General features: G+C 36.4%; 1 protein-coding gene across 1 annotated transcript in view; it reads left to right on the top strand.

The window, feature by feature from the left end:
- Positions 1 to 18620, top strand: part of SMS (spermine synthase) — a 51330-nt gene extending 32710 nt beyond the window's left edge. Inside the window, exons 5-11 of the mRNA XM_079122987.1 lie at positions 1120 to 1295; positions 2113 to 2267; positions 3084 to 3173; positions 9618 to 9732; positions 10614 to 10693; positions 16193 to 16308; positions 18067 to 18620. Of these exons, the coding sequence (XP_078979113.1) occupies positions 1120 to 1295; positions 2113 to 2267; positions 3084 to 3173; positions 9618 to 9732; positions 10614 to 10693; positions 16193 to 16308; positions 18067 to 18106 (772 nt within the window). The 3' untranslated portion in view covers positions 18107 to 18620. The remainder of the gene's footprint in view (positions 1 to 1119; positions 1296 to 2112; positions 2268 to 3083; positions 3174 to 9617; positions 9733 to 10613; positions 10694 to 16192; positions 16309 to 18066) is intronic.
- The last annotated feature ends 2072 nt before the right edge of the window (positions 18621 to 20692 follow it).

The raw sequence follows: 20692 nt of genomic DNA, 5'->3' as shown, positions 1-20692 counted from the left end.
AAACTCATTATTTTGTAGCCATTCCAATGATAATTGGTTAATGTAAGAATCTTCTAGATACCACAGCCACTGGTAAAGGTTTACTGGCATGTCAGGACAGTCATCCAGCTTCAGAGGCCTCACTACAGTCTGTTCAGTAACTTCTATGGATGAAAAGGGACCTTTGCAAATGAGAGATCTAGCAAGTATCACTGTAACAAATATCTACCCACTTTATATTGCCAGTAGTAGGACAGGAACACCTCTTGTGTTCCTGATGAGATGCCTGTGTAATATGTCAACCTGACTGATCATGAAAAGACCAGGCAAATCCACAGAATGGATTTATCTGCAGAACACCTGATCTGGACTTTGCAGAGAGGTCATGAAACATACCAGAATAAAAAAAGAATACTCTAAGTAAAATAAGGGTTAAAAAAAGAAAAAAAAAAAAAGAAAAATGCAGTTGTAAACCTTCTTTCAAAAGCAGAACCACTACAAAGGACATAATTGGAACATTTAGGAAATCTTGAAGATGAATTCTGTACTAGATAATGATATTGCATCCACGTGACAATGATAATGACCGTGTGGCTGTGTAGAAGGTCTTAAGCAAAAGTATACGGGGATGATGTATAATACCTGTTTTTTTATTTTGATTAATTGTACACAAATGGGGTACAACTGTTGTTTCTCTGGTTGTATACGAAGTAGAGTCGTACCACTTGCGTAATTATTCATGTACATAGGGTAATGATGTTTGTCTCATTCTGTTATTTTTCCTTCCCCCCTACCACCTCCCCACCCCTCTTTTTCCTGTATGCAATCCATCCTTCCTCCATTCTTGCCTCCCCCCACCCCCCTACGTATAATATCTTCAGTGACCATTTTCTCTGTCAGCCGTTTATTAGGAAAAATGTAAAGCATGTCAGAAAGGTTTGTGAAAAAGTAAACTTATGTGTAATAGATGTTGCTATGTAGTTGTGGATGTATAAAGGTAAATGCCTAACCTTTGAATTTGTTTTTATTCTTTTAAGGAATCTACCTGTGGCACATGACTTTCTTTTGTGCACTCTTCATCCCACGTCCCCTTGTAAGGCAGCATTCTAGAAAGACTCATTTATTTACCTTTTTTTCCAGATTACCACCCATAGTTCGAGGAGGGGCCATCGACAGATATTGGCCTACTGCTGATGGACGCCTGGTTGAGTACGACATAGATGAAGTGGTGTATGATGAAGACTCGCCTTATCAGAATATTAAAATTCTACACTCAAAGCAGTTTGGAAATATTCTTATCCTTAGTGGAGATGTTAGTAAGTATTCTACCCCTGCCTTGATGAAGTTATAAGGTCATGAAAGGTTGGATGATAGTGTTTCCTGACAAATACCACAGTTATGGATTTGTCCAAGTTTGTCTCTGACACTGCTATCTTTTAAGACACACATTTACAACCTATTAACCTGTAGATTGCCTGGATTTTCATGTAAACTTTGCCTCAACATTATTTTACTTTAAGTAGTATTATAAACCTGCATGTACTCATCATCAAACATCAGTAATTATCAACTCTTGGCCAGTCTTGTTTCACCTAAGTCCCAGTGTGTGCACCTTATCCATGTTATATTATTTTGAAACAGCTTCCAGACATCATATCATTTCATCTCTAAAGACGTCATTGCTTTAATTATTCAGCATATAAGCACATTCCTAAGACTGGATTTTCTTTCCACTGACTACTGTCCATTTATGTTAGGTGTCAGATGAAATGCTACTTAAGGTTTGGATTTTTCCCTAAAAAGTATTTTTAAATAACCAATCATACTTTCTTTTAAAATATAATCCAGCCACTCATCGCAAGAAAAAAACAATGTCAAGACAAAGTTTACACAAAAATCCAGGCAATCTGCAGGTTAATATGTTGTAAATGGACATCTTAAAAGACAGCAGTGTGAGACAAACGATTAATGAAAAGTCCTCAATCTAAAAAAACAAAACTACATGCTACTGACAGTTTTCAAAGATTGAAAAATGTACATTATAGGACAGATTCAGCACTTTCTAGGATGATGCAATGAGGAGGTTTGTGCATTTGTGTAGTCTCCATTTGGCTTTTTGTTTCTCCTCCCTAGATTTGGCGGAGAGTGATCTGGCGTATACCCGGGCTATCATGGGCAGTGGCAAAGAAGATTACACTGGCAAAGATGTGCTGATTCTGGGAGGTGGAGATGGGGGTATATTATGTGAAATAGTCAAACTGAAACCAAAGATGGTCACTATGGTAGAGATATCCTTTGTTGTATAAAAGAACAAGTTTCCTGGGCTTCTTTTTTTTGTCCTTCTTTTTTTGTTTTAAGACTCAATATTACCACAGACTAAAGGCAGATATGTTACACAGACTGCCTTGAACAAATGTTTCAATTTAGTACTACTAGCCTTTTATGTGGCTACCAACAAAGAAGCAGAGATAACATAGTTGAGGATTAAAGAGCAAATGGCTTTGGTATCCTGTCTGCTGCTTAGAGTTACAAAAATGGCTTCCCTAAGCCATTTCATGAGAAGAAAAGAAAATTCAGGGGGCTGGGGATGTGGCTCAGTGGTAGAGTGCTTGCCTGGTATACATGAGGCCCTTGGTTCAATTCTCCAGTATTACTAACAAAAATTTTAAAAAAGATAAAAGAGAAAATTCATTTCCTTTTTAGTATTCTTAGTGTGAAAATAAAATCATTATGTCATCAACTTCTTTAGCTTATGATACTCAAATTAGTACTACAAAACCTTTTTGTTTTTTGGGATCAGTGACACATGCCTATAATCCCAGTGACTCAGGAGGCTGAGTCAGAAGGATTTCAAGTTCAAGGCCAACCTCAGCAACTTAGTGAGTCCCTAAGCAACTTAGCTAGATCCTGTCTAGCTAAGGGCTGGGGTTGTGGCTCAGTGGTAAAGCACCCCTGGGTTCAATCCCCAGTACCAAACAAGACAAAATAAAACAACAACAACAACAACAACAAACCCATCATGTTTGTCTTGACCTTCTTTAAAAATAGTGTTACTATTTCAGAATTCTTTGATACATTCAAATTCTCCTTAACCTGTTTCGGACATTGACCAAATGGTGATTGATGGATGTAAGAAATATATGCGAAAAACATGTGGTGACGTCTTAGACAATCTTAAAGGAGACTGCTATCAGGTAATTATGTTTTCCTGGTAATATATTTTAGGACAACTGATATGAGTTGTTGATTGGAATTGTGTCTTAAAACAGCTTTTAGTATAATTGGTTAGGAAGATAGATTGTCTCTTTATGTGAGTTCAATGTACAGTTATATTTAGGGTAGATATGTACAGATAATGAGAAAGAAACCTCCAACTCCAGGTTTGAATCATTTTGAATTGAATCACATAACTTTTTTTTTTCAGTGCTGGGGATCACATTCAGGCACACACTCTATCACTGAGCAATGCCCCCGACCTACATTAGTTCTTGTAGAAAAGATGTCATGAACCTTTTTATGTCTTGGCAACCATCACTTTTTGTTTTATCCTGAGTCATTTCCTTGAGTTTTGGTCTTTCAGTAGGAATTCAGGTATATTTAGTTGGTTGATATAGATGATTAAAATGCATGAGATAGAAACAGTTTCTTCTTGTTAATAAGTAATTCATTTCTGTCCTGAATTCTACTGTGCTTGAAAGTTGACCCATCATTGTGATGTGTAGTATATGTTTTATGTTGTATTTTGGAGATGCATATGTTTTGTACCAATGTCTACAGGCTTGTTAGGGCAAGGCATCCAAGCAAATACATATTTTAACAGAATCTTTAATGTGTTTCTTCAGAAATTTTGATGTTTTAATATGTAAATTATCTTAACACCTCCTTCTCTAATGTATGTGCATCTAAATTTGATTTCATGGTACATGTATGTTAATCTTTTAAGTTGAGAGAGGAATTCTGTGCACCTTAAAATACAGTTGTGATAGTTTTGTGGGCAGTAGGGGAGAAAGACATAAATTTAACTTTTACTATATAAAAGCTTAACGGTGGGGGAGGGCAGGTGTGGTGGTAATCCCAGCTACTTCTGAGGCTGAGGCAGGAGGATTGCAAGTTCAAGGCCAGCCTGGACAACCGAGCAAGACCCTGTCTCAAAATAAAATTTTAAAAAAGCAGTGGGATTTAGCTCAGCTGTAGAACACTTGCGGTGTACTGCCTAACACGTGTGCAGTACTGGGTTCAGTCCCCACTGTTGGGGGAGGATATATTAGGTTATTGAGAGTGTGTTGACCAAATTGTTTCATGAGTTTAAAGTTACCACTATTTTCAAACAGTGAACCAGACCCCCTGCCCATGATATTTAACTCTCACACTTGTACCTGGTGGGTACTATTTGAATTACATGAATGAAAGTGAAGCTTAGAGAATTTAAAGGGAATTGTTTCAAGGTTATAGGGTAATTTTAGAGGAGTGTGGCACAGACTCCTATCTCTCTACCTTTTTTTTTTTTTTTTTGGCACCAGGGATGGAACCCAGGGACACTCAACCACTGAGCCACATCCCCAGCCCTTTTTTGTATTTTATTTAGAGACAGGGTCTCACTGAGTTGCTTAGGACCTCACTAAGTTGCTGAGGCTGGCTTTGAACTAATGATCCTCGTGCTTCAGCCTCCCAAGCTGCTGGGATTACAGGTATGCGTCTCTGCATTTCTCCCTACCTTCTTATATGGCTTTCTTACATGGATTAAGACCATAAGCACAAACCCAAGCAGTTGAGTTGTTGACTGGGTTTTTGTTTGTTTTTTGGTGTTCAATAAATATGTATTGACCAAATTATAATATACAAATATGTGAATATATCACAATGAATTCCACTTTTATGTATAACTATAATGTGCCAATTAACAAATAAATAAGTATAAGGAAGATCAATAGAGTATAGAAGTGGATCCGGGGAGGGAGGTGGGAAGGGAAGGGAATCTTAATGAGGATTGAAATGGAGCAAAATATGTTATACATTTGTGAATATGTCAAAATGAACACCACAATTATGTGAACTATAATGCACTAATAAAAACAAATTATGAAAGAATAAGTGAATGAATATTGTCAAAGTCACCTGTTAAAGGAATTCAGTATCAAATCACAGTTTGCTTTTATTTTTATTTTTTTAACTTTTTAAAATTTTTTTTTGATTCATTTACACAAATGGGGTACAACTTTTTCTCTGGTTGTACACGAAGTAGAGTCACACTGTGTAGTCATACATGTACATAGGGTAATGATGTTTGTCTCATTCCATTAAAGCATCATTGGTGGGAGTTGATGCTGGAGTGCGTCCTTATCCTCCTCTCTTCTGGAACAGCACCACCAGGGGGAGCCTGGAAAATTCTTCTGTGGCTGAGTTCTCCTGAAACTCTAAAGGAATGGGCTTGGGGGACTGAGTGGATGGCCTTTATTGTGGGGGAAGAAAGACCTACCTGACTACCTTCCTTCAGGGGCATGCAAGTCCCTTATCATTAAAATGCTACCACTGAAAATAAACTAGGTCTTTGCAGCTATTTAACATTTGTTTAGAAAATAGCAAACATTCCAAAGCCCTCTTGGATTTATAACTATAGAATAACCTTAATACCGAAATACAGGTAGTATACCAGGAAAACTAAAGACTGATTATATATTTATACACACACACACACACAAACAAGGTTTCCAAGTAAAATAGTAAAATCTACCAACTTATTTAAGAATACTGTGTTTACCTAAGTAGGATTTTGTAAATGTAAAGATGTGAATTTTAAGAAATACTGTTAACATAATTCATTATATGAACAAAGAACTGAATAATAAGAAAGAATAAGAATCTGAGAATATTTAGCAGTCACTTAAAACATTTTTTTAGTTGTAGATGGACACAATACCTTGATTTATTTATCTATTTATCTATCTGTCTATCTATCTATTTATTTATTTACTTATTTTTATGTAGTGCTGGGGATCAAACCCAGTGCCTCATATATGCTAGGCAAGTGCTCTACCACTGCACTACAAACCCAGCCTAGCAGTCATTTTTTTTTTTTTTTTTGGTGGTGGGGTGGTAATACTGGGGATTGAACTCAGGGGCACATAACTACTGAGCCACATCCCCAGCTCTATTTTGTGTTTTATTTAGAGACAGCATCTCACTGATTTGCTTAATGCCTCACTTTTGCTGAGGCTGGCTTTGAACTCATGATCTTCCTGCCTCATCATCCTGAGCTGAGCTGCTGGAATTATAGGCATGCACCACCATGCCCAACTAACAGTCATTCTTCATAAAAATTCTTTAGGTAAAATAAAATTGCACTAGAGGGAACCATCAAAGCATTATATAAACTAATTATCAGAAACTTAACAGTAAAATTATAGTAAATGACAAAATATAAAATATAGTAAGTGGCAAAAGCCATTTCCCCTGAAAACTAGGAACAAAATGAGGATGCTTATTATTTGTGTTCAATGTTGTTTTTGAGGCAGGTAATATAGTTAGGTAGGGAGATGAAAACTATAAAAAATTGCAGGTGATAAGAATGTTGAGAAAAATCTAGGAAACATATAAAATCAGTTGGATTCATGAGAATTTAGTAAAGTGATAGATAGGGGCAGATTAAAAATTTTTTTCCTGCTAAAATGCTGAATAGTTTGAAGAGGGAGGGGTGAGTGGGCAGGAAATCCTATTCAAAGTAATAATCACCTGTTAAATATCTAGGAAAAAAACTAGGCAAGAATGGTGTTCTGAGACTGACCTGAATTATGTTAAGATCTTATTGAAAGATATCACATAAGGTCTGAATGTGGGGAGGAGAGGCATGCTATATTTCCTGCATGGAAATGACTGAAAATGCCTGTTTTTTTGTTTTTGTTTTTTGTAGTTATAAGTTATTCCAAGGAAGAGATTTAGAGTTAGACCTACTGATTTCAAAGTTCATTTTTGAAGATAAATATCTCAGAATAGCCAAGAAGACTTTGGAAAATAATCATAGTGAAGGTAGACTTATCCTATATTGTTAATTTACTGTAAGGATGGTATTCAAATAGGAAATATGATATAGAATTAGACATATAATTGAGAGGAATTTCACAGGAACTTGTATGTCTGGGTGTGTATTCCTACACATAGTGCTAGTATGTGAACTCTAGTACATGACCTAAGATTTGTTTCAGTTCACTTGGGAAAAGGAGGTTTAGTTGATTTAATAAGCCATCCTTCTGCATGAGAACAAAGTGAACTAACCCTAGAAACCATGGAAAGAGGAATTTTAGTAGGTTAACTGTAGATATAAAAATCAATGCCTTTATGAAAATTTAGAATTTGAAACATTTTAAGAAAGAGAAGACATGCAGAAACTGTTGCTGTTTTGTTGGCATTACCAACCTAAAAGACTAGAAAAGTACTGGTAACAAATATGTTAGGGTGTTGATCCCATGACTAACAAAAAGTCTGTACCACTTAAAATTTAAAAATGAAGTTAGCTAAATTTAAAAAGTATAAAGGATATGAAGTAATACTTTTCAGAAGAGGAAAGTCAAATTAACCTTAAAAAATACTGCATGACACTCATCCCTGTTGACAACCTGGGAAGTTCATTTGAAAATATTAGCAAGGGGCTTGGCAAAATTTAGGACAGTATTCCATGGTAGGGAGGATGCAAGGACAAGGAAATTGTGGCTTTCAGGTGTTATTGGTTGGAACATGAATTATTTCCAAAACTAAAAATTTAAAACACACATGACTGATTACCTTATTGACCCAGCGTTTGAGCACCCAGTTCACAGAGAAAGGCATCAGGAGAAGGAAGTTTATCATGTTCATAGAGGCCAAGGCTTGGTGATCATAAGAGTAGAACATTTTTAGTGGAACAGCATAATCTTAAAAATATGATCCTTATATAGAAATACAATTATTATAATTATAATATAAAAACAATGTTAGACAAAAAATGTCCAAGTTGAGAATGATGTATGTGATCCAAGTTTTACAAAAGAGGACACATTTGTGAGTTTAGGTGTGTGTATTTATAAGAATCTATATGAGTATGTGGGAAATTATGAACAAATGAAATGAGATTAATATGTAGATTATAGGCAGATGAGGTGTTAGTACTTTATCTTTGCCTACTTGAACTAGTCTGATGCATTAAGTGAAGCAAGTTATAAAACAATAGGACAGTAAAATTCTTTTAAAAATTATGACTAGGTCTGGGGATATAGCTCAGTTGGTAGAGTGCTTGCCTCATATGCACAAGGCCCTGGGTTCAAATCCCCAGCACCAAAAAAAAAAAAAAAAAAAAAAAAAAACAACAACAATTATGACTGATAAAAACTATAGGATGTCATCATAGGGAATTGTGGCAGACTTTTGATTTCTGACTTGTTACATGTGATTTTTTTTTTTTGTAGTTAGAAAAATAACAGATGAGGAGAATAACTCCTCTCTCATTCAGGATTTTGCTTAGAGCCAGGTGTGTCCTCAGCATATAGCTTCATTGTTTCAAAGAAGAGGCAAACTCAAAACTTATTTCCTATAAAGTAGTCCTCTCTTATTCTGGAGGAATATGATCCCAGACCCCTAGTGGATGCTTGAAACTGTAGGTAGTACCGATCTCTACATATACCATGTCTGTACATACTTATGATAAGGTTGAATTTATAAGCTATGTATAATAAGATTAATAATAGCTATTATTAATAAGCAGAACAGCAATAATAACATACTGTAATAAAATTCCAGCACTACTACTTTTGTGCTTTGGGGTCAGTATTAAGTAAAATAAGGGTAACTTTAACACAAGCTCTGTGATACTACAATAGTTTAATAACTGAGGTGGCTACTAAGTGGCTATTAAATGACTGGTAGTTATATATATATATATATATATATATATGCAGTATGAATACTCTGGAAAAATGCATGACTTATGTCCTAGACAGGGTGATGCAAGATTTCATCGTACTATCAGAACGGCACACAATTTAAAACTTAAATAGTTTATTTCTGGAACTTTCCATTTAATACATTCAGCCTAAGGTTGGCCAAGGGTAATTAAAACCATGGCTAGTGAAACTGCATATCAGGGGTTATCTACTATATTTACTATATAGGATCTGTCTGAGAATTTCAACCCTTATTCACCACGCTTGATGACTCCTCTGTGGTGGAAGTTGGTGTTTATGACATGACTTTATTATCAGCAGTACTCAGTATTTCAGAAACCATAGGTTAATAGTTTAAGATGCAAAAATCAATAAGCCTTGAAGTCATTCAGTGCTTAGTATAAAATAAAACACTAGAAGAAAAATCAGATAGTGTTAGGAGAGACAATCTGGATCAGTATTAAAAGTATGAACTTGGCTTTCAGATAGTTCTTGGTGTGCTTCTTGTCTCTAATTCTTATTGTTGTTTAGATGAAATGAGCAGGCATATGAGGCATATACTGAACACTTATTTTTGCCATTACAGACATGAATGAAGGTTTTTTTCTTTTATGTGGCAGGTGCTGTGGATCTAAGCTCCAGCTTGTATTTTCCCCCTTCCTCTATAAGTTTTGTTTAATTATATCCACATGTATTGGCTCACTTGTATAATCCTATTATCTCTGGAAGGTTTTAATAGAAGACTGTATTCCAGTACTGAAGAGGTACGCCAAAGAAGGGAGAGAGTTTGATTATGTGATTAATGATTTGACAGCTGTTCCAATCTCCACATCTCCAGAAGAAGGTAGATTGTGTTTTGTTTTTAACCAAGATGTACATGGAAATGTTTTCTCTTGGCACTGTGTGGAGGTGAAAGGATGTTAGAGATTGTCTAGTTCTCTTATTTTTCAAAGAGTTAAACTGAGACCCATGGTGGAAAGATGGCTGGATTTGAATTTCGCTTTAATTCCTGTTCTGCCATTAAATGAATTAACTCAGTCATTTGAAACAAACATTAAGTGAAATGGTTCATAATCACATTACTGAGACATTAAATTGCTTGATAATTTATTTAAATAATGTGTTTTTACCTGTAATGGGACAAACTGGTGATCTTTCTAAGCAGCACAAGAGACAGTTCTCCTTCTCAAACCACATGCCCCCAATCACTGCTGGTTTGTGTTCTCTGTTAATGTTTTTTCTGTAAACTTAATTTACTGCTGACTTTGCAGAATGGGGTCCCAATCTGATGACCCTTGCATTTCTCCCTCAATGTTGCCACATTCCCCCTTGAAACAGTTTTAGATTTCAACAATTGCCTTTGTGTGGAATTTTTTTATTTGGGTGCAGGATGTGGCTGTGAAACCCAGGGCTCTTGTGGGCTAGGTAAGCACACCACCACTGATCCATACCTTCAACCCCCTATGTCAAATCTTTATTGGTGGTGTGAGAACAATGCTAAGTGGATACAAATTTGATTTTGACCTCGGCATCTATGTGTGTGTGCATGTAAGAACCTAACTATATGACTGTGCATTATTGTTTATGAATAAACTCTAATATTGGGTCTCAAGCTCATGGATTGTTCTGTTTTTGTATTGTTTAGTACTAGAGTGAATATTTGATGATAGATGTTTTTGATGCATGCAAACTCATACTTATAAAATTTATTTTTTTAACATTCAGATTCCACATGGGAGTTTCTCAGATTGATTCTTGACCTCTCAATGAAGGTATTGAAACAGGATGGGAAATATTTTACACAGGTAGGCTACTCAAGTTTCTTTTTTTCCTCCTGAGATTCTGAGGAAGAATTTTATATTTTGAAAGTTGAATGCATATTCTCAAAATTTATGTATTTTAATGATAGAACAACGTCATTGGGTGATATTTTTTCAAGCAGTAAGTTTCTAAATTGCTGACCTGTCATCTCTTTAAAATCAGTTCACAGCAGCACTCAAGAATTATCCTGATTTGTCAACCCTAGTGTTTGACTGTAATATGAGCTGCTGCCACCAGATGGAGACACAGATTGTTTTTTTCCCTCCTCCCCTTATCCTCTGGGACACTCTTGATCAACATACACTTAATAATAGCTTTGCCTGTAGTATGAGCTCCTGCCCCCAGATGGAAGCAAATTGTGGTGTTTTTCTCATTCTCTAGTGAATTTTTAATTTTCAAAGAAATTTGAAGGTATATTTCTTTATCTGTATAAATTATTTATATACACAGAAACTATTAAATCCTTAATAAAATTGTGAAAGTGACAGCAAAGGCAACTAATTGATAATCCAGTCTCTTGGTACAAAAATTCCTTGAGCCAGAAGCTTAGATAATATTGCACTCCCGTCTGACTTCTTCTGGATTTATAGGAAAATATCCCCACTACCCTGACTTTGATTTTTACTGACATAAGAGGTTTATTGTTTAAATCATAGTTTAGTGTCTATGATTTAAACAACATTTCATATTTTCATATGTTTATTTCATAAACAGTATTTCATATTCTACCATATGTCCACAGTCCTAATCACATGACTCTCTATATGTGAACAACTTTACAAAGTAGTAATACATTGTATTTGGATCTTAGGAATTCATTTCACTAAAAAAAAATGTATATTTTGTTTGTTAAGTAATATGTGCTGCTTTTTAATTAAAAGTTTTAAGTTGTGAAAGACATAAACATATAAGAATTGTATCTACTAATGAGGTACCATGTGATGTTTCAATACATGAATATACACATGTAATGTTTGAATCAGTAAGTTTGTTTGTCTTCTCAACCATTTCTCATTTCTTTATTCTGAATTCTTCTAGCTTTTAAAAATGTATAGTATATTTTTGTTATCCATAGTCAGCATACTCTGCAATAGCACACCAGAATTCTTGCTCCAGTTGAACTGTACCCATTGATCAAAGACTATTTTTTTTTAAAGTTAATGTTTCACCATTGGTAACAGGTAGAGATCTTTAGTCTCCTGAGAAGGTTCCTGCCTCCAGACCCTACCCTGGACTTTTTATGGGATCTGAGGTGAATAACACAACTCTGAAACACCTTGACTCAGATTCTGACCGTTTTTTTTTTTTTCTCCCTCTTCCCACTGTGTGCAACGCCTGCAGGCATGTAGTGATTCATCCTGACTTTGCACTTGGTGAAAAAGTTGCAAAGCTTTGAGGAGAGCAGATAATGATCTATAAGTGGATAATTTACCCCCTGATATTTAGAAATGATTTTTTAAAACACATTCTAAATTTGGTTCTATTTAGAGCAGAGGTCTGCAAACTATGGGCCAAATCTGCCCTTCTGCTGCTTTTGTAGTTTTCTTGGCACACAGCCATGCCCATTCATTACATAGTGTCTGTGGCTGCTTTCGTGCTATAGTGGCAGTGAGAAGTAGTTGTGGGGATGGCCTTATGATCTGCACAGCCTAAAATATTTTCTGTCTGGCTTTTTACAGAGGAAGTTTGCTGACCCCTGTTTTATAGGATATCTTCAGTGAAAGCTGCTCAAAGGCTTCTTATTATAAAAGCAACCCAGATTCAGCAAGTTGGGTATTTTTATGAGTGGTATTTCTTAAGCAGAGCATATTTGTAGCATTTTTTTTTTTCTTTCATGGTTCTGAAATAGAAATCTCATGCAGGTTTAAGTCAAAGTTGTTTAACTAAAAAGAGACACCCCCCCCAAATAAAAGCCAGGTATGGTAGCACACATTAGTAATCCCAGCTAATGTGGAGACTGATGCAAGAGTGATTGCAAGTTCAATCATTGCAACTTGGGAGACTGAGGCAGGAGGATCACAGGTTTGAGGCAACTTAGTGAGATCCTGTCTTAAAGTGGCAAAAAGAAAAAAAAAATTAAAGAGAGTGAAAAAAAATGGGTTCCCTGTGAGCCTGTTAGTTTGTAGTAGATAACAGGTGGTGTTGGAAAGAAAATGTGACTGTTTTCTTTGTCTTAAATATTTGCCTGATAGACTGACTCCTATGGAGAACTGGTATCTTAGTATGGGATACTAATAGAAATGCTTACTTAGACTACCACCACAGTCCAATCATAAGTATTAATGGTCTGGGCTTTGATAATTTGTCTTGGCCAACTGACTTGTATCAAAAAATCACAGGTATTATATGCTCAGGGGTGGGCTGTTTTTCAAGAATTTTCCAGAAGATATATTACAACATATTTTCTGTCTCTGTGTTCGTTACAGCTGGAAATACAAAGTGATCTTGTTTTATGATACCCATTTTGTGTTATTCATTTTGAGGAACATGGAGTAAGTCAGTAGTGTAATCTGCCAAATCCTGTGATTCATATGGAATGAAGGGTGCAGGCCTTTCAGGAAGCTGAAGGCAAGTCAAGAAGCAGGGTGGTCTGATTGAGGATATATTGATTTAGTTACCAGCGAGGTGGTTTTTGTTTGTTTATTTTGTTTTTTGTGGTGCTCGGAATGGAACCTAGGGCTTCATGCCTCATGAGTGTTAGGCAAGTCACTCGGCCTAGCTTCAGTCCTTGATTTTTTTTTTTAAACTGCTGAGTGACATGCTTGGGTATACCCTTACTTTACTGCTGTGCTCACCCTGTTAGCTGAAGTTTGCAACTTAGAACTGGAATGTAAGGTTAAGGATGGGATGAAAGTGCTGTATAGGTTGTATAGTGATTCACAAAAGCTAAATGTTCCTGCCCAGAACTGCTTGTATCACATTGGAAGCTTGTGATGTCACTGGTGTCACCTGACTGCTTGAAGGCAACCTTAGTAGCATACCATGAAGCTGGGGAATATATTGTGGGAATTGAACTGGTCCAGATGGGGCTGATAGAATTTAAATTGGGGAGGAATTGCTCTCATGGGACTAGGAGGAAGGTCCTGGGACTTGAACACCTCCCTTCTCTCTCTAACACCCTGTTTTTTAAAATGATAGGCTATTTGATGCATAGAACTATGTATATAACATGTATGCAAATTATGCTGTGAAATAATAGCAAACTTCTGATTACTCCCATCCAATTCAAACTAGAAATTACTAGTACTTTTGATATAAATATATTCCTGCCTAATACCTGCTGCTTTTTGGAAGTAATCTATCCTTATTATTATTTAAAAAATTCTTACATTTTATTTATAGACTTACTTGTGATTTCCTATATTACTTAGTTTTGCTTGCTTTTGAACCTGATTTAAAAAGGCATATCAAGGATGTGCTCTGGTTTTCTTTTTTATAGAAATAATATATGCTAACTAACTTAAGTTTAGAAGGTACAAACAATACAGAAATCTATAAAGTAAAACAGGAAATTGTCACCTACTTAACCTAACATGGGACAAGGAGAACTTTCTAGAACCAAAGCTGCTGAATTGAGGTTTAACCCCTAGTTGTGTTCCTACCTCTTGTCCCATCTCTTTCTCTCATCCTTAAGGGGCAATTAATTCTTTGCTATTTTTGATTTCTGTTCTGCATGCCCTATGTGTCTTAAAAATAAAAGAAAAATGTTCTATTTAAGTAGACAGCAAAGTGAAGTGTGTATCATGTTATTTTGGGGGGTAGGTCTCTATTTGTGGAGAGTTTCTTTTTTCTCTTCTTAAAAATTGTTCTTGGCAGTGTTGGGAAAGAATAAATTGAAGCTTTCCCATTTCCTTACCACATTTTCTATAAGGAGGTCCTCTCATGTGTCCTCTCTAAAGGTAGACTGTGGTGTCAGTTTTAATATGGCAAAGAAAACCATTTGGCTGTGCACCTTGGTGGCATTCCATTCTATACCTTCCCCAGTGGTGATGTGTTCTAAAAACAACCGGTAGCATTTTCTATTTATGAGTCGTAAATTACACGTGTGGTGTTTATATGCTCTCATAGTGAACTTGATGTTGAAACCAAATTATATGCTGGTGATAGGCTTTTTGACCAAATCCCACTGCATGACCCTAGATGATGGGTTATTAAACAGGCTGGCACTGAATGACGACGTCATGCTGAGCGAATGTGCTAAGTTAAAACCACCAAGGCCAGCCCTTGGAATAGTTCTAACCTCTTGTCCGTGGCTGACTGGCTGGCTGGCTGGTTGATTTTGAAATGCCATTCTCAGAAGTTCTTACATCATAGGCTGCCTTTATTTGTATATATTTCACCTTACATTGTACTTGGCTATTTTGAGGCAAATTAATAGTAAAGTTCTTGTGAAGAAGAAGTAGAGTTAATAACACAGATTCAGTGGTCTTCTGAATGTTAAGAACTTCAATGGTTAAAAAATAGTAGGTGGTATTAAATATCCATCTTGTTTTCTAAATTCAAAGTGAAAATCACCTAGGGGAAAATTGTACTATAATGATGATAAACCATATCCCAGAACTAATCAAAATCTGCATTTTAACAGAATCCCCTTTGATTTATATGCATATTAAAGATTGCAAAGTGCTGCTCTTGAGCTAGGCAGATTTAGCTGCTCTACCTTGGTCAGAATCACTGATTCTCTTCACCCTTTTTCCCTCGTGGACATAAGATGGCTGCTGCAGCCCCAAATGTCACAACCAGGTTGAAGACTGGAAGAGAGTTGAAGGAGCATATCACTCCCTCTCTCCTTGATTGTTTAGAATCAAAAGTTTTCCTAGCAGACTTCCACTATATCTCATTGACCATTCCTAGCTGCTAGGGGGGCTGAAAAAGTGGTGACCAAAAAAGGAGAAAAGTTAGGACAATAAGGGAAGTTTTTGATAAAGAGTGCAATTGAGGGGGCAGATATCCTTAGCATATATCCTGAATAAGCATTTGTTGTCTTATGCCTTAAAATCAATTACGGTTTTGGGGAAAGAAGCATGAGCTGTGAATGTAGTTCCTTGTGAATATTTTAGACTCTTAGTGTTGTAGTTTAAACCATTTGGAAAGCAAGAACATTGTCTTTTTAATACTTCATTTTCAACACAATGGTGACCATTATTGATAAAATTTACTTTGAATGGGTTATGTGTATGAATCTTTGCTAAATTGCATGGTGAGGATACAGTGAACTGTGTCACTAATGAGAAATTGGTCTCACTGCTTTCTATTACTTCATACTCTAATAATTTGAAGTATCTTGGTAAATGAGGTAGAAGGAAAATGAGCTAATAAGTCTATAAATAGAATCTGGTGCAATTTGTGAAAGTACAGAGAGACCTTATCTCATTTTTAAAGATGAACTTTTATCTCAAGCTAGAATTGTTCTCTTTTATTAGAGACATTCGAATGACTAGGACTCAAGAATCCCATTGTTTGCTTTTCTCTCTTTGATTTAGGGGAACTGTGTCAATTTGACGGAAGCCCTGTCACTCTATGAAGAACAGCTTGGGCACCTCTATTGTCCTGTGGAATTCTCAAAGGAGATCGTCTGTGTCCCTTCATACTTGGAATTGTATCCTTTGACCGTGATATTGTGTTGTCAGATCAAAACCTCCAAGTCAATCCTGTACCAGTTTAATATTTTAAATTCTAATAATAAATAAATAGCTCTGTGGTATGTAAACTTAGCTTAGAGCTTTAAAAAAACTGATTTCTGGGCCATATTCTCAGAGACTGTTAGGTGTGATGTGCCACAGTTTCCCAGGTGCTTTTAATAATCAGGTACCACTGGGCTAAAGAAGTGGGTTTCAAAGGTGATCCCAGATCTGCTGCACCACCTGGGAACTCATTATATATACAGATTATCATACCCCACCCTGATCAGCTGCCGAATCAGAAGTGCTGGAGCTGGGACCAGTGACCCGTTCCACCAGTCCTCCAGGTGCCTTCTGTGCACCTGAAATTGAAATGCTCTAGATGCTCTAATATAAAATGCTGCCCCCCCTGTGGCAGATAAAAATCCTGGAGACACTCATTTTACTCATATTAAAATCATCAGATTTTAATGTTAGTTTCTACACTTGATGCTAATTTGCAATAAAAACTGAGAGCTGAAAAAATGCTGGGAGTGCAGAGTTAATGTGTTCTCCGTGAGTTCCACTTAAGTTAGTCCCAATCACAAAGGAAAGAACATGGAGGAGAACCAAAATGAGAACATTATTTTTGGAAACTTGCACTGTCTTTCCCTCTTCTAAAAAGTAGGCAGACTGTAGTCTGTAGTCAACAACTTCCTTGTCTGCAGTGGCTCAACCTAGGTTCCTGTGACAGCAGTTTTTTTCTTTTTATATCATAAAAGAGTTATATGATTAAAGAGTCACTTTTTTTGTTGGTTCTTTTTAGTTATACATGACAGTAGAGTCCATTTTGATAAAATTATACAAGCATGGAATATATCTTATTCTAATTAGGACCCCATTCTGTGGAGGTACATGATGGTGGGATTCACTGTGGTGTATTCATATATATACATAGGGAAATTATGGCAGATTCATTCCAGGAATTGTTGCTGTCAGCCTGTGGTTAGGCTGGTACTGACAGAGCCTGACAGAACACAGGCAGTCTACTGAGGCCTGGGCAAGAGGCAAGAACTCCCTAGGTCCTCCATGAGAGGAAGGGGATTCTCTGGTTTGTGAGGCAGCCATGTCCTTCCATGGCCTGTGGAAAGATTCAGTCTCTCCTACCATTCAGCCTGATTCAGGGTTCCCTTCAGGAGCAGTTTTTATTGGTTCTTTTTAGTTGTAAATAACACTAGGATTCATTTGATATAATTGTAAAGGTATGGAATATAATTTGCTACAGAAGCATTTTTATGGGGTCAGTTGTGTTTTCACATGTTTAAAAGGTTTGAGAGGTCAATTGGTAACATTTGGGAAAAGGATTCTGCCCTCTGGTTCCCTTTCTTCCTTCTTTGTACCCTTTTTTCCTTCTCTCTTCTCCTGCTCACCCTGTCTCTCCCTTCCTCTCACTCCCTCCTCCTTTCCTTTCCTTTTCTTCTCATACTAATTCCCCAAACCTTTTGTGAGACCTGGTAAGGAGTAGTGATACCTAAGAACATCTGTGTCTTTCTTTAGTCTTTTGTCTCCTCAGTGCCCCCTTCAGAAATCCCACACTGCAGAGTGGCCTTCTTCAAAGGCTTTCATTCTCATTATCATAGCACTCTAAGCCACGAAGCTTTTCATCCATCTTCCAGTTTGTAGACCAACACACAAATGTTAAGTGATGCCTGTTCCTCCTTGAATTACCTGCTTTCATTCCTTGACTGTCTGTCCAGGTGGGTATTTTACACTGTTTGGAAGAAAGCTAAACCTTGAAGATGAATATCCCCTAATCATGTGTGCTGCAAACAGCTTTCCTGACCTCCGAATGCTGTACATGACATCAAAATGAGTTGGGCAATTGATTGTGAACTCCTTAAAGTTTTCTCTTCTTTTAATTATTATTCTTAATTTAAAAAAGCAAATGGAAAATGTATATTTTGATGAGCTAGGGTGTTATTTTTTGAAAGTCAGCTGAAGGGCAATTAGGATAGTACAGCAAAGACTGCGAAGTGCACTGACCCCCTAGAATGTGATTTTTGTTACTTTTTAGTTCTGTGTGGGTTTTTTTTTGTTTTTTTTTGTTTTGTTTTGTTTTTTATTTTTTTCCATTTTGGTTTTGGTAGAACTAAATTTGGATGTTTGGAGGAATGAACATCATTGTTATGTTCTGGAGGGAAGTTCTTGATGGTGATTTCTTTCCCAAAAAATGGATTTAGATATTAAAATTTGGTGCTTATAAGAGAGTTAAAAATGAATAGCAATGCTTCAATTAAAATCACAAAGGAGACATTTTATGTGTTTTGTTGTTTTATTTCAGCTCAGTCCCTCTTCCTGCCTCTGGCATAGAACAAAGGTATCTCCTAGACTGTTTTTACTTCTGTTATAGCACTTGGTATCATTGATCTCTTTATAATAGGATGGCCTTGGGGCCTTTCTTGAACAGTAGTGATGACTTCATTTACCACTGTGGTAAATGATACACAGCCCGTTACATTCACGACTTCCTTTGTTATAAAGTTGAACTGAGGATAACAAGAGATTTTGCTTGACTGTAAAGTGGAAAGTCAAAAGCCTATTTCTGTCCCCACTCTTACTGGTGTATTAGGTGTGGAAATAAGATAATTTAGAATAGCTGCTATGAAACTTAAAAAGATTCTTGGATGGAGAGGCCTGTGGCAAAAAAGAATGATGTAAAAACTCCTAAGAAAGTGCACATAACTAACAACTTGCTTTTGTATTCTGGGTAACAGTCCAACATCAAAGGGGAGGTTATAGTGACTTGGATTGTTAGAGAGATGTCACTTGGTTATCCTGTTGTTTTACAAAGATTTATACTTAGTGGAATCAGTTCATTTATAGGAAGCAAAACGTTAAAAATGAAATATCCAAGTGTCCATGTTGAGATAGAATAAGTGTCACCATAGGACATTCTTCCACCCAAGGTAGGAATGAATGGTATAGTATGTAACAAATGTACTTTTTAAAAAATTAGATTGGCATGGAAGAGGAAACAATAAGGTAGAATAAAAGAAGTTAGTGACATTGGAACTTGATAAGCTGAACAAATACTTTTCTTGTACACATATAGGTTGAAAATGGAACTGATGGACATCTTCCTGTGCCTTTAAACTCTTCTATAGTGCTCTGCAAAAGCTCTATATACTGGGTAGGATTTAAAATGATGGTGCTCTCACTGTTAGAACACTGGGGTCAGTAGAATTGAGGTTTTTATTTTTTGCATTTTAGAAAACAAACTGAGTGTATCTGCTGTTTGTATATGGTGTGATTAGAGTGTGGGCATTACTTTGTACTTGAGGACTAGCTTATGGCCAAGGAAATAAATCTATTAGTAAGTCTGATGATACAGGTCCTGCTAAGAACTGAAACAGGTAGAAATAAAGTGGATCAGGTTGTGTCAGGCCATCAAATATGTATTTGGGAGAAAATAAAGGAATTGGTGTGGGGGGAAGAAAGAAATGGAATGATAGATACTTTTATCTTTGGTGATAATAGTGAGCTATGACCCAACCCATTTCTTTGTGTTGGAAAAAGGATGATGTCTGATTGTTTTGAACATCTTTGTTGTTATTTTAAAACAAAAGCATGCAAATTGAAAAATGACAACTAAAAAAAATCACCTTTGCTTTTGCTGCCTTTTAAAGAAATGTTAAATTATCTACCACTGTTACCTTTAATGACTGTAGTGTTTATATAGTGTTAGTCTCCTTTAGAATATACTGTAGTATCCTGTAGCTGCTTTTTAATGAAAGACAAGACTAACGTGGCTGTAGTTTAAATTTTATTCAACACATCAGCAGGTAGAGTATTGATTTATTTAAAAAATGAAATGCTGCTTTCTCTTGGAAATGTGATTGAATATTTATAAAACTTGATTAATGGTGATCCAATTGGGCTGGAGAAAGGCTGTGGTGAAGGTGTTTTTAATGGACTGAAGCACTGCTGATGTCAAAATAAAAATGCTCTGTTCCTTTCCGTGCAGTTTGAGTAAGTCATGTCCTTGCTTGCATTAACTATTGCTGACACAAGAGTTTGCATTTCTCTCTACCATCTGTCAGTAAATCAATTAGTTGCATTTTTGTTCCCATGACTCTTTAGAGAGGGCAGAGAATTGGGTGTGAGGGTGTTGTGTCCTGTGTCATTGGCCTTTGTTTGAGGCATCAGAGCAGTGCTACTCAAGTGTGGTCCATCAATCAGCTCTTTGATTTCTAAGCACTTTATTTCAGCTGACCTTTTTTCTTATGGTGAGGCTTTCTCAGGGAGGGCAACAGTAGTGTGCTGATTTTCATAGTGACCCGAGTTTTTTTTGTGGTGCTAGGGATTGAATCTGGGGCCTCATAT

This window comes from Sciurus vulgaris, assembly GCF_902686455.1.
Source record: "Sciurus vulgaris genome assembly, chromosome: X".
Taxonomy (NCBI): Eukaryota; Metazoa; Chordata; class Mammalia; order Rodentia; family Sciuridae; genus Sciurus; species Sciurus vulgaris.
Note: the sequence above shows the minus strand (reverse complement) of the source record. Positions and strands in the feature narration are given on the sequence as shown.